Source organism: Melospiza georgiana, chromosome 1 (assembly GCF_028018845.1).
Source record: "Melospiza georgiana isolate bMelGeo1 chromosome 1, bMelGeo1.pri, whole genome shotgun sequence".
Lineage (NCBI taxonomy): Eukaryota > Metazoa > Chordata > Aves > Passeriformes > Passerellidae > Melospiza > Melospiza georgiana.
The window spans coordinates 16,668,307-16,681,924 of record NC_080430.1 but is presented as its reverse complement, the minus strand read 5'-3'; the positions used below and the strand labels follow the sequence as shown (position 1 = coordinate 16,681,924).

The 13,618-nt window shown below is 40.6% G+C and overlaps 1 protein-coding gene across 1 annotated transcript; it reads left to right on the top strand.

Moving 5' to 3' along the window:
- The first annotated feature begins 242 nt into the window (after positions 1–242).
- LOC131091930 (uncharacterized) lies at positions 243–5,776 on the top strand. Its single transcript, XM_058038316.1, has 2 exons — positions 243–272; positions 4,566–5,776. Exons 1-2 carry the CDS (start codon positions 267–269, stop codon positions 5,262–5,264), a joined length of 705 nt encoding a protein of 234 aa, XP_057894299.1. The 5' UTR covers positions 243–266; the 3' UTR covers positions 5,265–5,776.
- Positions 5,777–13,618: the final 7,842 nt, after the last annotated feature.

The following is a 13,618-nucleotide window of genomic DNA, read 5'->3' as shown; positions in this document are numbered from 1 at the left end:
TCAGCTCCCAGTTATTACTGTGGTAGCCCCATTTCACTCCTTAGGTAATCACCAATAATAATTCTGGATAATTCCCTGCATAGTTTTTACAAAACTAACATAAAAATAAAAGCAAAAAAAAAGTATCATTTTTCCTCTGTTATATAATCAGAAAGAAAGCCAAGACTGACATCAGGGCGTTTTCTCTTCTTTGTAGGTCATTTCAAGGCAGAAATTCAAGCACCTTGGAGCAATCACTGGTTTTGAAGAGACTGCTTCTATCATTTATGGTGGTACAGTAATATTATATGGGAAAATGTGAAATTGTGAGAGCAGTGCAGATCAGAATAAAGCCAAATCGCTACAGGGTTTGAGCAGCAATTGGCTGTAAAATTAATATGTAGCAACAGTTGGATGTTGCAAGGTTGAGCATTAATCCAGTGCCTGGTAGAAAAATAATGCATTTATCTAAATTTCTGCTTCATAGTGATTGCACTGTGTGAGCTATTAAACAAAGCAAAATAAAAAACCAATTCTAAGTCCACAGAATATGTTTGATGAATATGACATCTTCCCTCAACTTGGATGAAAATGAAGTCCTGCATGGATGAGAACAGTGATTATAGCTCCATTCCAAATCCTTTTACAGTCAAACTTCAATCTGGGGAGGAAAGCTGCCTTTTTATCAAAATTGTTTTTATTGAGAGAAGCAGAAATGTGTGTTGCATATACATGTCTTCTTGCATAGTGTACATTCTGATACAGTTAATTCAGCCAATTTTCTGGTATTGTTCTCAAGATCTGTGCCATGGATATTAGAGTCCTCCATATGGGTACATTTTTCCTCTGATTTTTTCCATTTCTTTTTCTGGTAATAGCGGTATACGTTCAAGTATTTCAATTTAAATTTAGGATCATTAAGGCTTTTCTGGAGGATCTGGAGCTCTGCCACAGTAAGGTAGTTAGGTATTTTATTGTAGAAGGAATGCTTGTAACTCATAGGTTTTTATATTTTAGCTCAAGCAGAGATAGAGATTAAAACTATGTAGTTTTTAAAAGTTTTACTTTTCTATCCAATTTATGCATAAATTAATATTTTAGCTTGTTACAAGAGCTATTGATTTTCAGCAAGCCTTCAACTCTGAATGTAAAATTTGGGGGCTGAAGCAGGCCACTTCTTCAAAAGGCATGTAATATGTGCTGTGTTTAGATTTGGGAAGAATTACATTGAATACTTTGAACATCATTTTTTCCTGGAATATCAAGTTATCATGTACTGCTGTGGTATTGAAAAGGTTGCTGATTATGATGCCAAAAGTCTGTCTTACTAAGAAGTTTGAAATAATTTCTGAGAGATGAAAAGAGATTCTGTCCCTCCTGGAAAATTGTATATGACGAGACTTTAGTATCTGCACCTGTGGTCATCGATGAATTTCTGTCATTGATTTCATGGGACGGAAAGATTTGGTCTATTAACACTACTGTCAGAAAGCAGGCAATAAAACTTCATTTTTTCAGAGTCTTAAAAAAATGTAGGTCCTGTGACATTCTAAAACATATTTTAGTTATTAATGACATTTTTCTTCTTAGATTTCAGTGTGAAAGGCTTGTGATCTGTTAGGATTTTGGTAAAGCCTTTGACTCTGGAAATAAGGATGCCAAAGGTCAGTAGAAATTAGGCTTAAGAGACTGAATAAATCTACTACCAATTAGCAGTTTGCTACTGCTGCCAGTAAATAAATAAAATAAACAAGAAAAGCATATTTGACCATGGCAAGCCTAAACTGATGCTCTTTAGTGATTCATTTATTGTAGTCTTTTGATGTTCTGGTTCAGTAATACCACTGAATTTTAAGTAGTGACATTTAAGAATTTAAAATGTTTTATGCCATTAAAATGAGTACGTGCGGAATAAAATCTGAGGATCTGAATCTGCACATTTTTATGCAAGCAGTCTTCTGCATCTACTACAAGCTGTGCTGTGTTGTACTGCACAGTAAGTCCAACATGGAAATTGGTGCCAAAGCTGGCTCATGGACTGGGAGCAGGGTAGTCTATTTGTGCAGTGCTTTGTCAAAGCTAATTTACTTTGCTAAAAACCAGGGTAAATTAGACAGTGTGCAGCATTAAGCAATGTGGTTAAACTGCTTCCAGTTACCCGAGCTGGCTCCTTTTGAGCTGCTCTGGGTATCTCTCCACACCACTGTGCTGTGCAGCACAGCTGTGCCCTGACTAAAACTGATGTGTGTGAAATTTTATTCATGTAGGGAAGGATTGATGAATCATACTCATCCTCTCTCTTGTGCAGAAATTCAGTCCTCAAATACAGGCAGAATGTACAACTAAGCATGTTTTCAAATAACTACAGTATAACTGTCATTCCATTTGACCTCAGAAATGTGATTCTCTGGGTAAACACAGAAAATGGAGGCACCACAACTGATTGTAATTAAATATAAGCAGCTAAGCACAGATCTGTGGTATAAATAGATGTGTTACGGCTGACAGTTAAAGTTTGAGTTCAGTTTACGTGTGAGCCTTTGCATTACTCATGTAAATCAATGTTCTCACTTACAAGAGAAACCTCATAATTTACCACTACCCATAAAGTAGCCTTGCTGTAATCAATAGTGATTCCTATATGGAATTACTGTGCAGAGCAACCTTTCTTCCATCCATATCCTAGTATGATTACTGTATGGTTTGGCACCAAGACAGAAAAATATTCAGTGAGCTCAGTAGTTTTCTGCGTGGAAGGACTTAGTTGTCCTAATTTGGTACAAAAATTCCGTTTCAGTTTAAAGTAAGCTAAACTGGAATTAAATACTCCACACGGGGAAGGATTGAGTAGAATCTTCAGGGGGGTAAATAGTTTGCAATCTCACTCTATTGAAACTTTACAGTTAAACCCAGCTTTATTTTATTCTCTGTAGGAGTAGAATACAGTAATTAGAAATACTTGATGTTGTCTGCTACACTGGTGAGTGTAAAGGATGATCTGGAGATGTCTGCTTTTAGTGATAATTCTATATGCTGTGTTTGAGACTGAGCACAGACCATATTCAAATACATATCAAAACATTTTACAGCTTTCAGATTCTGTGAACATGCTGCACTGCACACACAGACATGCTGTACTCAGCTCTTTAGTCTGCAAAACAGGAATGGTGAGTGTGGAGGAGTTTCTGAACCCCTCCACTTCTTTTTGGAGCCTGAGGGTGCCTGTGTGGATGCAGGGCTCTAAGGAACTCTCCCAAGGCTCCTCATGGAGCCCCAGTCCCTGTCCAGGGGGATTTCCTTCTATCACACGGGCCAGCTTTGCACAGGCAGGCAGGGACGCTGAAGCATGCAGGAACTCATCTCCTCTGTAACTCACCACTTTACTGGACAACTCCACAAGGTCTCAGGCAATTGCCAAGCACCTGTGAGCCCAGGACATGAGTGAGATCCATCCTGGAAGCAGCCAGTGGTGTCAGTAAGTGGTAGGTGTGCTCAGGGTACCTGCACTGCCTCAAGGGTCCAAGTCCAGACTTCTCTTTTAGTGGGGTAAAAGAAGCTGAAGATAGAAATTGAGAGTTCGATGTACTTACAGAAACCTGAGCTCTGGACTTAGCACAGTGACAGGAGCAAAACAATGGAGCCAAGTGAGTTCAGATTTTACAGTCAGTAAAGCAGATATTTTCTGAATCACTTTTGTTGACTTGTATTTCCTGAATTCCAGTTTTGGTGCCTTGTGTACATCCTGAGTGTATAATCCAATCCACCTCTGGTGGAATGGAGCATACCTCTTCCAGTTGCATAAAACAGGTACTCCCAAATGTATGGTTTTAAAAATCTATGATTAATGAGTGGAGGAATTGAAGAATTTTCCAATAAAATATGGTGAATATGCAAAATAAATAGCACTCCTAAAGAGCAAATTGTACTTGTCCTTGGCACTGAATTACAGCATTATTCTCAATGAATGAGAATATTTAAGATGACAAGACTATACTACAGAAATCTGTAAAGTTATATGCTTTCTTGTACTCATTGTTCCATTTCATATATGCCTTTGCCTGTCTTGATAGAAGGATGGCTTCCATACAAAATTCATTTTTTCATGTAATGAAAATGTAATGATGCATAAGATCCACAATACAAACCATCATGCTTTATTTTGTTTGTTAGCAGAAGAGTAACTCTTCATTTCAAGAAGTATCTTCCCATAATGTGTCCTATTGTCCTTTACAACTTTTACCAACAAAACAGTGTAGTCTTTTTATTCCTTTTAGCTGTACTGTTAAGCTTTTTTTTGAACCTTAAGACTATGGGAGAACACAGGTTACTGAATCTCTAACTTTGCACATGGCCAGTAAAAGCATACAAGTATTCACAATGTTGCTTTAATCGGGACTTCTTCAGTAACTGCTCTGTGATGCAATAACAGTTCCACTTAAAAAGATAAAGAAGAAAGATATGGATAGGCAAGTGCTAAACAGTAACTTTACTATTTCTCAGCTTAGCAGATGTATCTGAAACTCAGCAATTGCTCACAAGTACTGCACCTGTATTTAACTAGAAATATGCTCTTATTTTAAGTACAGGAAAGGACAAGTTTAAGAAGGACAAACCCCTTCAAGCTGTTCTTCAACGCAGAAATTGAAGTCACGAAGATTTATCTTTGTAATCCCTGCCTCCACTTTGCTTGCCTGCCTCGTTGGGATGTAGGCTGCCTGCTTTCTCAGTGTTCAGCACAGCTCCCACTGCCTACAGTTTGCAGTGGCACTTCTACAAATTACACTCCTCCATACCAAGCACCACGAAAAACAGCATTAACAACCACTGTGCAAAGGGACTCGTATCACACAGGAAATCTGTGGCAAAAGCAGGGATATGACTTGGTTCCCCAGAGCTGCACTCATGCCTTAATCATGAAAACATGTTCTCTTCTCTGCAGTTGTCTGCTTCATTCACTGTGTCCTTCCAACAGCTGCAAGAGTACAGGTTGTAGAGAGCACATTCCCTGTTACTGTGCCGTGCTTCGTCCTCCAGCACCGGTTCTTTCTGCGGGCTACACAACACGGGAGGCCACGGAAAACTCCCTCTGCCCAAAGGAATCTCACACTGTTCCCTCTGCCCCACCACCAGCACAATGCACCAGAGCCCTGGTCCTTTTTTCTGCCTCTTATGCCACCAGGAGAGTTGGGTGCATGGGAGCAATGGGATTCCCGATCCAATTCCTGCGTGTAATCAGGCCCGGCTGCAGCTGCAGTGAGCGGCAGGATCAGGGAAAACTGTTTTGAACGCCAGTAGCCCCAGGGCTGGAGCATGCCCAGATGTTTCATGGAATGGCTCTGGCAGACCAGTCACACACAGGTGTTTATTGGCTTGAAGTAAAAGTCAGGAATACCAGGAATAATTCATCCACCACTTGGCTCTTCAAACAGAAGAGGAACGAGCACAACGTGCAAATCGAAAGGGCAGATAGCGGCGGCTCTGAGCTGACACACACACGCTTCACCCACGGAGCTGCTTGCAGGATGAACTTCTGATTTTCCTGGAACAAACTCATTTTAGTTATGAAAACTGATTATGCATATTGTGAAAGGCATGCAGCCAAGCAACTGTAAAACTCTGTTTTTCACTAATATCTATCATTTTTAGGAACAAAACATGCTGCCACTAAATGCAAGCACAAGTCTGCTTGGAAATGTGATTTGCAGTTTACTTTCTCTTCATGTTTAAAAGCTATTCCAAAGCAAAACAGACCTAACCAGATCAGAAGTAGCATTGTGTACTTAGCTTAAATACACTGATTTTCACACTAAAATTACTTTAGGAGCAAAGACTTGCTGTATGTGGCAAATCAAAGGAGAAATGCAAGAAGCTTTTCCAGAGAGGTTCGCTACTCCGCACAGCAGAGGCTCTGCTCAGCCTCTCCGTGACCTGGGCTCTGCACGATTTATTGGTTATCTTTAATAAAGCCAAATCCAAGCGCCTTCTCTGTTTTGTTACTTCCATTTTAACACCAGCAGTAGCAGACAGACAGACAAAGTTTAGTTTTAGCCTGGGAGCTAAAAGAAATACTTCTAACATACATATGTGCCGTTACAGTCTGACTTATAAATGCTCAGTAGTAAAGTCAGCAGGAATTGAGCACTAAAACTGGAGAAGAGTAAATGGAAAGAGATCCTGCTGTATTTGCAGACTTGTGGTAATAAGGAAAGCACTCCTGACTGCTCTTGGAAACTTGTCATGTAAGTGAATAAGGGGAGAGGTCAGGCAGTGACAGACTGCTCTGCCAGCCTGAAATGGGGGGTTGCATCAAACCTAAAAAACCCCAAACATGCATTTAACTTAAAATGAATGTTATTAAAACAAATTATACCCATCATTCAGAAATGTAATCTGAAAGTACCGTAACTCTGGCTTCTGTTCAGATGATGTCTGGCTATGTATCATCCACAAAGTATCTTCCTGAATCCCCAGCACCCTGGCTTCAGGAACTGCTCTAAATCTTACCAAGTTCTGATGATTCTGATGTCATTTTCTAAGCTTAAAGTATTGTTGCAAGTGACATCAATCATGACTCAACCTGGCCTTTCCTGACATTATGACAAAGGCTCCTATTTTTAAATTTTCAGACAAATACAGCTTGTATAACTTTTTTTTTTGCCAAAAATATGTCAGTTCGAATCTCGCTATTCCAAGCATATTCTCTTCTTTTGGGATACTTGTCAGCTGGCCTATTTATATCAGGTTTGTAAGAAATTAAATGTTTTTCTCGAAGCAAAATAGCAGACTTGGAGAACAGAGCTTCCACCTTGTATTATTAATAGAATTTGTGAAAATCTGTGGTTATATTGTCAAGAAGCATAGAGACTAATTGCGCAGAGCCAACAATTCACTCAGCGTGGTGGTTAAAATGCATAAATGGATAAAAATGATTTGTATTAGTGCCTGCAGTCTCTTGTAAATGTCAAATACTTTCTTGATATTCTAAAACCCAGGCTGTACAGCAAAAGTGGGAGAGTAGCATTTTGTATTAATATGAAAATATATAAAACTGATTATCCCCTTCTAGCACTCAGTATTTCACTGCTTCATGAAGACCTTAGATGCTGATTGTAACTGGCTATACTCTTTCAACTTATCATGACTCTCATTTTTCTTCCAGCAGAGCAATGAATATTTTACTTGAGATAAATAAATAACATTTTACTTCCTGTGAAAGAAGATACTTAAAGAGATTCCACACCACCAGTTTTCCCATTTGGAGAAAGTTGTAAATGTTCATTTCCCCTATTTCCCATGCATGGCAGTCTTGCCATTCCTGTGAAATTGCTGTTCCTCTTTTGTAAATCCCCATCCCATGCATTTATCTCTATGTATGTCAGTACTGTAATTTCAGCCTTATCACTTTCAGCTTTGTTCACTTTAATCATCTTTCAAGGTTCAAAGGACACCTGGACATATCCCCATTCCCATTTTAGTCTTTAAAACATTCACTAAAAGTTCTAGTATAAAGGATTTATGATGTTTCCTTGGATCAAAACATTTGTGTCCTTACCATACATCCATCCGACTTCACTTTTTATACTCTGCTAAAGTAGAATGATCCACAGGTATGATTGAACTGACAGAAGTGTTTGTATTTTTCTAGAACAGAACACTTATATTTTGTACCACTGACATTTTACTCATTGTTCTCACTAGTACCCACATTTATTTCTAAAGAGTTGTGAAATGAAATCATCAAAAAGCTAGCAGCTGCACAAGTCTTCTGAAGCCTCTGAGTCTGTCTTACACATTACAAAAACATGCAAGGCTAAGGGCTTAGAGATAGTCCAAAAAAAAAAAAAAAGAATTGAAAAGGAATATCCAGGTGGTTTTTTAACTGCAAGATACAATAAAGTAGAGTTTGGAAAGTATTACACAGAAATATAATAACAAAAACCCCCAAGATACGCCATTTACAAGTTGAGCTGTACAGTGCTGTGCCTTTGTGTGAGCTGAAATCAGTAAAGCAGACAGAGCTCACTCCACAGGGTTTATCAGACAGCTCCGAATGTACAAACGTACAACTGGCAGCTTACAGGCTGCTGAGCAACACTAGAAAATCTTTCAGGGTTTAAGGTTAAATAAGGTTAATTATTCCGAAACACTCTTTTGTAGATTTCAGTAATAATTGCCTCAAGTAATAGCAATGAATTGCTGCCTCCATTTTGAGAGCACTTGGGAAATGACTTAAAAACATGTAGAAGATTTATCATGACCACACTGTAGGTGTAAAAGAAATGAAATGCTAAAAGGACAGCTGAGCAGCAAAGGGCAGGGCCATCTAATGCAGTCCCACAATTTCCATTAAATAATTTAGACAAAAAGTCAATAGATTTATCAGCCACACGTATTTACGACCACGTTTGATGGATCTCTGATGCATTTGTATTGAAGTTTGCTCCCAGATACTAATCTCAGATACTAATCCAAAGATAATAACCAGACATCTCTCACACATTTGATTACTTGCTGAAATATTTATCATCTTTCCTGATTGCATCTTATCTCAAAGCCAGACCCTGAGCCCAGAGAAGTAATCAGCTTGATTCCAGGGTAAGAGCTGCCAACCCCATTGTGAGGAGTGTTACAGAAGTCAAAGGGACCACACATGAAATGAGGCACTAAGGTTCAACTGTAAAAGTCAGCAAGACCTGGCATTAGATTACAAGGTCTTGACAGCAAAGGCATTCCTGATTTCCCAGGCATGGAAGGACAAGAGGTAAAACTCTGATACTGTTAAAGTAAAAATGAAACTTTTCTAACTTCACTAGCACTGCATGTTTATTGTGTTCATCCCCTGCCATCTCATCTGTGCCACGCTGTTAAACTGCAGGAACAATCCTGTGTGCTCAAGTGGTACAGATGAAAGTCATTTGAGGCCAACTACAGGAGTTCCTACTATCACTCCTTTAGGGATTGAAGTGGTGTCAGCTCTCTGCTGATATTTCACCCTTGTCCCAAGCACTTGATAGAGAAAGCAGCAGCAGCCATTAGGTACTCACAGAGAAGCAATCCAGACTAAGCACTTTCCAATAGCACAAAATGAGGCAATTTACCAGGAAGAGAGGGAGTTGCATTAGCATGAAAAATTCTAAGTTATTCACAAGATGCTAAAAGAAAGAATCATCAATCCTGAGCACTTGAACTGTGAGGACCCATAAGGATTTTACATGACGCTCATGAGCCCAAGCCAAGTTACCACTGCTGTAAGTGGAGCTGAGAGGGGAGCAGAGCAGTAGCACTGGCTCCCTGCAGAGCTCACTCAGATTTGGAATCTGGCCTCTTGTGTCTTCCACTTACACTTTGTGACAGACAAATTAGTGTACTGCGAGTGACCCAGGAGTTCCTGCAGAAAATCTGAGCATGAGTGTCTCACTGGGGATACCTAAATGTGATTGCAGGGACAATAACAAAAACCAAATGTATAAAGGCACCACATTCTGCCAGTGGCAGAAGAGTTAACACCAGCCACCACCACCCTTCTGGTACAAAGTAGGCAAGTGTGAAGGAGGTTCAGGATTAAAGTGCAACCACCTTGTCAGCAATACAGACACTGCACCCACACCTGCTGGACTCCAGCAGACTCTCAAGTGTAGGCAGCTTTTAATACCACTTTCAGCAGATGATTTCTGGAGACCACAAATTCAAGAGCTACATTCAGTGACACCATGAAGGGGAAGCACATGCAGAGTCTGCCATGAGGTGGTCAAGGACTGCATGCTGGAATCTGTTACCTGACACAGGGATAACACAACAGCTCCCTGCTAAATGTGGGGAAGTGAGGGCCAGGGGTGGCGATGGCTTCTTCTTGTAGTGAAGAGGGAGTGAATGACACCCTGTTGCTCAAATCACCTTCCCATGCTGTTTTCACCCATAGATTGCCCATTTTTGTGCAGACTTGGAGACTTGCCAGTGTTCAGAGTCCAGCAGTGTCCCAGCTTCTCCCTTCCAGCGATTCCTGGCCAGCCTTTCCTTTCTGCTTCACATTGCCTTTGTTAAACTATTGGCCCGTGACATGGAGAGTTTTTTGAGAAGACTGGTTAGGAAGAAAGGAAACGAGATTAAACAGAATAGGTCACTTGAGAACACTTGCAGAAATTTTGTCTTTATTTGCTTGGTCTGGTAGCTCTGGAAGATAGGAACTCCACATGTTTTATGGTTACATTTATATAACAAATAAAGTCTTTAATTACAGCAGCCCCTGCTTTCAAGGAGGCAGTAGGGAAGCCAAAGAAAAACAGAAGACTTTGCAGTCAAAGTAACAATATCTGTAAATCAGAAGTGTCACATAATCCTCTGAAAATTAAAAATTGAATAATAAAATATTTCCCTCATTTACTTAGTCACTGTGTAATCTTATCAGGGCTACCATCCCTCGTTTCAAACACCGTGGTGTTACCTATGGCAGCCTCTCCTGTGGCAAAGAGTGGCACCTCCTGCTTTGCTTGGAACAGCTTCCCTGCGTCTGCCCTGCCGTGCCGCAGCCTCCCCCGAGCCCACGCGCTGGCTGACGCTCCTGGGGAGCGCCGTGTCAGGAGCGGGGCATGAATGGAGCTGGATTTGTGAGGGGAAAATAGAATTTGATCCTTCAGTTCCCACAGGGTACCACCACAGAGACTATTTTCTGTAAAATGAAACCAGTGGAGTGATGTTTTACACCACAATATCGCACAAAAGGCAAGACAGTTGGCCCAGGGATACTCCTACACAGACAAATCCCTGTGTCTCTGGACAGGTTCATGTTTCTTTATCTGGCAAGCAGAAAATCGTAGTCAGTGTACAAAGTAGCTTTTTTATTTAAGGAACAATTAAGCTAATCCCACAAGATTTCATGTTTAACTAGGTTTGTAGTGAACAAGTTTGTAGTCTGCATTCAATCAAGTTCTTTCGACTTTCAGAAAATAGGGGCAAACCAATATATACGAAATGTAAAATTCTGAGTTTCCTGGGATGACTGAGTCCTGCTGGAGTAAAACTATACAGCTATTTGCTAAAACTTTGGTGTTCTATAAGTAAAACTCTTTCTTTAGCCTGCCCTTAATCTTCCAATTATGCAATATAAACCTGCGTTTTTCATTAAAATAAACTGGTGTACACTAAAGCGCTTGATAAATACATAACAATATGTACACGTGCACACATGTGCACTCAGTAAAAGCTGCTGTTGGCTTGAAGGTAACATCAGCTGCACTCATGACAAGATGCAGGCTCTTGGCCTTCAAAATCTCACCTACTCAAAAGTGTGGTCAGGCTCAGTGCTTTTTTCAGTGTGGTTTGAGCTGGGGTTGAATCCAGCTGTGGCCAATGATGATCTGAATTCAATGAAGTCAAGAGAAGACAATAATTCAGGTTCAGTTCTGGTTTTTGACAAAACAATGGTTCAAATCAATCTTTGGTTTTGGTTCTACTTCCTGCTTAACAGCTGTGTAAAGAAAAACATCTGGAATAATAACCCAGCAGGGCCTATAAGAGAGGCTGCTCCTTCATATTGTCCAAATAACACCAATAATAACAAAGCTTTCAAGCCAGTTTTCAATAACAACAATGAAAAAAACACAACCAAACAAGAAAACTCCTTTTGTGCCTTACAGTCAGTAGTGGCCGGGACTGCACACAGGAATTGGAGCATTCCTGCCTCCACTGGCACCAGGCAGGGAAATGGGCCAAGAGCAGCCCTGCTGTCCTGGCTCTGCAGGAGGGAGGCAGAGCACAGCTCATGCACACAGCTGATTCCCTCCTGCAGTCAAGCTGGCTTTTGTGAGCCCTCAGCTGTGCCTGGGCACTGCCCAGCATGGATGAAGCCCTGCCAGGGAACTCCACCACTGATCCTCCTGTGAGATGCGGAATCCTGGATCTGACAGCCCCCTCAGGCCAGCACTGCCCCTGTGCCAGCTGGTAGGAAGAGCTGGGCCCAGTGCATCTCCTTCCCACTGCTCTGCCATCTCTCCCACTTCTTTTAGTGAGCTCCTTTGAGTCTGGGACCATGTCTTTGTTCCATGTTCATTTGGTGACTAACACAGTCCAGCCTGGTTTTGAGAGTAGGGCTCCAGATGCTGCATCAAAGTACCTTTAGTGGGGCAGTATAAACCATCCAGGGCAGGCAAAGCTCTCTGGAGTGGCCTCAACCCATGCTCACATCTGGGCAGCTGCCCCACCACGAATGTCAGCCTTGACTGCCAAACATGACTACTCCCACTGCCCGAGGCTTAGACCAATCTTAGGGAACTGTAGTTGCTTAAAAACAAGCCAGTAATGGAAGTCTAGAAAAGGGAGAGGACACACCAGGAAATGTCCACAGGTCACACAGAAAACAAGGACTGACGCCAATGGCCATTGCCTTAAACAAGAACCCCTGAAGCCAACACTGGCTGCATGAAATTTACAACTGCTCCTGGTCTTTTTTACCACACGCTGCTCTCATGCATCAAACAGGCCAAGGGGACCTCTCAGAGCAGGTCTGTTTTCATGGGACAAAACACTGCTCAGGTGTTCTCCATCTGGAAAAAACACTAGCTCTTCACTTCTGCTTCAGGAACACACCACCCCTGTGTCCACTGGGAAGGAGCTAATAAATGTCCTTGTATCAAATTTTTGATGTCTGCTTTTCAAGATTGGTTAATTGTCCCTTTTCCCCTCCTTATATAACTGGATTACTAAATTGAAACTGTGCAAGGGTGAAAAGGAAATCAAAGAATGAAATTGTCAATGACTTACAGCTTGGTAATTTTGAGTTAAAGCTGTGATTGCTGTTCTCTTGTTGCAAAAGTTAATGAATTTAGAAGAAAGTAAAGCAGCATTTTGGCCACCAGGACCTGGAGTACTCCTCCTTCTGAATACTACATTTCAGCTCCATAATTTGGACAATTTTAGCTTTGTTTACCAATGAAAATTTACTGGTGCTTATTTGTATTTACCAAGGAAGGAACAGAAACCGCAGCACATTTGCAGCCAGGTCTCTGACCTCCTGTTCAGTGGTTTATGAAACCCAAGATGCATTTTCAGGGCAGTACTTGCATTTGTAACATTCTTGGTTCATCTCTGCCATACCCACAGACCCTCCCTTTAAAACACATACCCAAATTTTTATGAGCCTCTGTATAATCCTATAGAAAGTTTGTAATATCTTGTTAAAACACAAATCTAAATTTCATTTTAAAATTATTGGATGCCTTCTGGGTTTTTTTAGCATATTCAAGTTCTGAATATTAATATAGCTACTGAAAAAAAATCTAATTACAAAAGAAATTGTGACCTAATTTTCTCTATTTCTTATCAACAAATTTTCAGATACTGTTTGAGCCATTTGAACCCTCTTGGAAATTCTGAGGATATTTTTCTCCACATATTGAAATGTGTAGCTGACAGCTTCTGCCACTGAGTCCTCAAAAATTGGTTTAAAGAGATGCAAGTGTACAACTGAAACAGAAACAAAACAGAGTCTCAATAATCACACATATTTACCCTCTTTGTTCAAATGTTGGATTTCAGCTACAGAAAATACCATACTATTTTACTATAGAGATGTAAAATCATTCCATAGAGTCTTCCAAATATCCAACTTGTATTTCAGACACAGATATCAAGAGGGGAAAAGTCT